Genomic DNA, 3,854 nt, shown 5'->3' with positions numbered 1-3,854 from the left:
CAAAGTAACATAACAAATTAACAATAACAAAATAGATAGACAGATATTAACTTTTTTGTACTTCTCTTGCCTGCTGCCATTTAGTTGATCAAACCTGAGAATTTTAAAAACACTGTAAAGTGTGAAGTACTTAAATAAGACAATGTTAGTAATATAGATAATAAATTACAGACAAGACTGTCAAACTTGGTAACAAACCTTTGGTAAAACTTCTGTATCTAGATATGTATTGTATAGAGGCATGAATATCTAGATATGTATCATATCGACTAATATGATGAGAAATGAACCCCTAGTAACATACGTGTTACAAGAACAAGGGACAGTTTGGCCTTTCAAGAAAGTTCTTGTGAAACATACAGATTTAAATTTTTTTCAGAAAATTATCAATTCCTCTCTTAAACTTCTGCAAAGTGCCAGCCTCCACTGCTGCTGAAGGAAAGCTCATCACACTGTTTAAAAAAAATGGTCTTTACTGGAGCCCATTATTCATTTTTCAAAACTTATACTTGTGTACTTTCATCCTATTGTCTCTAGAATACAGCACAAAAAATTCTTATTAATCTTCACATATAATTTAGCAAATTTCAATAAGATCTCCTCTTGCTCTTCCATTTTCAAGAGAAAATAAATTAAGAGGTTTTAACTTATCCTTTAAGATAACTTTCCATTCCGAGAATCATCCTAATAGTCTTTCTGTAAACACTTTCCAGCAAGTCAGTATTCAAGTTGCATATAAATCCTGTTCTTGTACACCCCAAAAATAAAGGTTGCTTCTGGAACAGTTTGGCATAATATATAAAATTAAATTGGATGATTGTGATTCCTCTTGTAGAGGATGAACATTCATTAATTACCACAAGAAAGTAGTTAAAGAAAGGTAACATATTGGATTCTGCAATTATAAATCATATTCTTTAAATAACCATAATATTAATTGGATAGATTTGAAAATTATTGAATATTCTACCAAGTTTACAAGACAAGGACTTTTTGAAGGTTGGCATATCGCTAAGAAACACAGAAATTTAATGAGTTGTCATGTTGACTGGCAACCTCTCTCACACATTTACAAACCATTATTACCACCATAAAACATTTCCAGCATGCCATCTGTTGGCTCATTTCTTTGTGTTTACATGACTATGAAGTTCTTTAAAATGATAACCAGTGGTCTTTGAAATGTACAGCAGTTTTATGTATATCTTTTTTTGTTAGTGTATTTACTTTTCCAGTTATTGAAAAGGTTGTCATCATGTGATATGGTATTGTGTTTAAAGATTCCTTAATTTTTTCGAAAAACTGTCTGTGATATCAATATTACAGAACGTTAACTTTCTTTGGTGTACATTATTCATCCTTGTACGTAGTTATTGAAGGCACTTACCAATGATCATCATGAGTGTGGTTTAAGTTGTATTTTGGCTTCTTATCTGAAAAAAAAGTAATTTTTTTTTTACTTCTGTCAGATCCAGATAATCACCTGATAGCCAGCAACAGATCTCATGCTTTGTTGATACTAGGACAAGCAAATGAAGCACTAGAAGTTGCTGACTTGGCAATACACTTATGTCCTACATGGCCTAAAGTAGGAGCTTTTTCATTGTCTTTCATCACATTTTGTTATTCACTGATTTATTACTGTTTTTATGCAATATAATATCTGTTGAAGAATAAAATTGTCTTTTTAAATGTGATGAAATTTAAGGTTTGGTATAGTGATCTGGAAGTGTAATGTTTTTATTTACAGATTTTGTTTTCTAACATTACCTTTTTATATTGTACATTTACTCAGTGACTAACCCGATTTACAGTATTCATGGAATATGCTAAAATCTAGAATATCTCAGTTCATTGTGCTATTATGCTATAAAACTTCACTACTTTGGTGGGAGAGAGCCCTTGGCATGAAAACCAGTCACTAAAATCAAAAGCCTTACACTGGAGGTCTAAAAATTTTTAATTCTAAAACTGAATGTAACAGCTATTATTTTAAATGTTTAAAATGCTAAAAAATATTAATTTAGAAAACACGACTTTGTAACTATAGCAATTTACATTTGACTTACATTTTTCAACATTATAAGTGGTTAAAATGTTATATCATTTTTATTAGTGGTATAACCTGTAAAGTATGCTGCTTATACATTTGTTGATATGATTTACCTTAAAGTAATTGAACCTTACATTTGTAAACCAATTAGATTATCTTAAAAATACACCTTATATTGTTTTAGGGATACTTTCGTAAGGGTGCTGCACTTGTCAGCCTTGGGCGGTATGAAGAGGCAGCAGTGGCTTATCTACAGTGTTTATTACTGGATTCGTCAGTAGCCGTTATCAAACAAGAAGTTACAGAAGTAAGATTAATTTCTTAAAACCAAAAGTTAACAAAACATGGAAGAAGATTAATATCTTTTAAGTTGTGTAGTGTATAATGCCAGAACTGCTGAAGTATAATGTTTAATCTTATATTATACCCTAAGAGGTATGATTGAAAAAAACAACAACATCAGTACAGGTTGGACATTAACACAGATGTACTGATAAGCTCTGGTGGTAAGTGAAATGCTTTGTTGTCCTAGGACATGGTGTAGCTGAAATACTCTTACACTTCTCTTTTAAAAAAAACCCTAAGGGACTGAATAAACAGTGTAGTGGTTGAAAATATAATAAACCTAATACTTGTGACAAATATGATTGATTATAATTGTACTTGCCAGCAAAAGTGTTCACAACTTAAAAACTGTTTCAATCAATATTTCATTAGATATAAAGTAGACCTAGGATATTGAAAATGAACTTGCAATGTTGAATGGTTACACAATAAAATTTGCTTTAGTATAAGCAAGGCATAACCCTAAAAAGGCTCTGCATGTCCAATTTCATTGTAATGGCTTTTTGGGTTAGAGTATTCTTTTTTTATTTTTTGAACTATAATTTCATTCTGTGGATGAAGACATTATTCAGACTGACTCGTGGTGTGATTTGGGAGTGCCTTACTGCCCTAAACTCTCTTCTTTGCAATTTTGTCCACTCCTTTGGAGAATATTGAAGACTTTCTTCTTTAAATAGTTTTGTTCTTTTGGTATACATTATTTAGGAATTTCATTATAGGAAAATATTTTCTTACAAAAGGTTGTGACAAATCTGTCCAGTCGTTTGCAACTGTGGTGTTATTGCATTGTCAAATAGTTTAAAATATGTTGTGAGCCAAATATACAGGTGCTACATATTTTGCTCATAGTACTGTGGCTCACATTTGTGACCTATCACTTCATTAGCACATGCTGGTCATTCTTATAAAGTGTACTTAATCCCCTGTACAGCTGTATATGTAACTGGTTTCTTTATTTTCATTAAATTGATAATATAAATAGTTTTATTAAAAGACTGTTCAAAATTCTTTCAGTTTTGCCCAGGAATAAGCTCTGTCAAGTTAACGTCTTAAGTTGAATGTATGTTCCAACACCTTTGACATTCGCAATCGATGTGTTCGAAGGAAAAAGAAGTTTGATAATATATAAAATGATGACACTTATGATATACAACATTGTTTATTGACAAAAAGAGGACATGGATAAACGTTTTGGAATTCTATCAGATTCCATCTTCAGTATCTAAAGCAGAATAAAATGAATTTACATAAGTCTTTATACATTGTCAAAGTACAGTTGCTAGATATAATGATAATTAAACAAATAAAACACTAAACAGTAATCATGGGGAGAAACTACTGCAAGAAAACACAACAACAAAAAAGGTAAAATCAGTAATACGAACATATTGAAATATGTGTAATTTAAATGAAGACTGCATGTTGTTCAGTGTTGGGGAGTGTTGTTTGATGTGGA

At 31.0% G+C, this 3,854-nt stretch overlaps 1 protein-coding gene across 1 annotated transcript in view; it reads left to right on the top strand.

Moving 5' to 3' along the window:
- Positions 1–3,854, top strand: part of LOC106464596 (LON peptidase N-terminal domain and RING finger protein 3-like) — a 43,249-nt gene that overhangs the window by 9,226 nt on the left and 30,169 nt on the right. Inside the window, exons 2-3 of the mRNA XM_013924751.2 lie at positions 1,470–1,588; positions 2,238–2,360. Of these exons, the coding sequence (XP_013780205.1) occupies positions 1,470–1,588; positions 2,238–2,360 (242 nt within the window). The remainder of the gene's footprint in view (positions 1–1,469; positions 1,589–2,237; positions 2,361–3,854) is intronic.

The sequence above is a fragment of the Limulus polyphemus genome, unplaced genomic scaffold (genome assembly GCF_000517525.1).
Source record: "Limulus polyphemus unplaced genomic scaffold, Limulus_polyphemus-2.1.2 Scaffold1699, whole genome shotgun sequence".
NCBI lineage: Eukaryota > Metazoa > Arthropoda > Merostomata > Xiphosura > Limulidae > Limulus > Limulus polyphemus.
The sequence above is the reverse complement of the archived record's forward strand: the minus strand, read 5'-3'. Positions and strand labels throughout refer to the sequence as shown.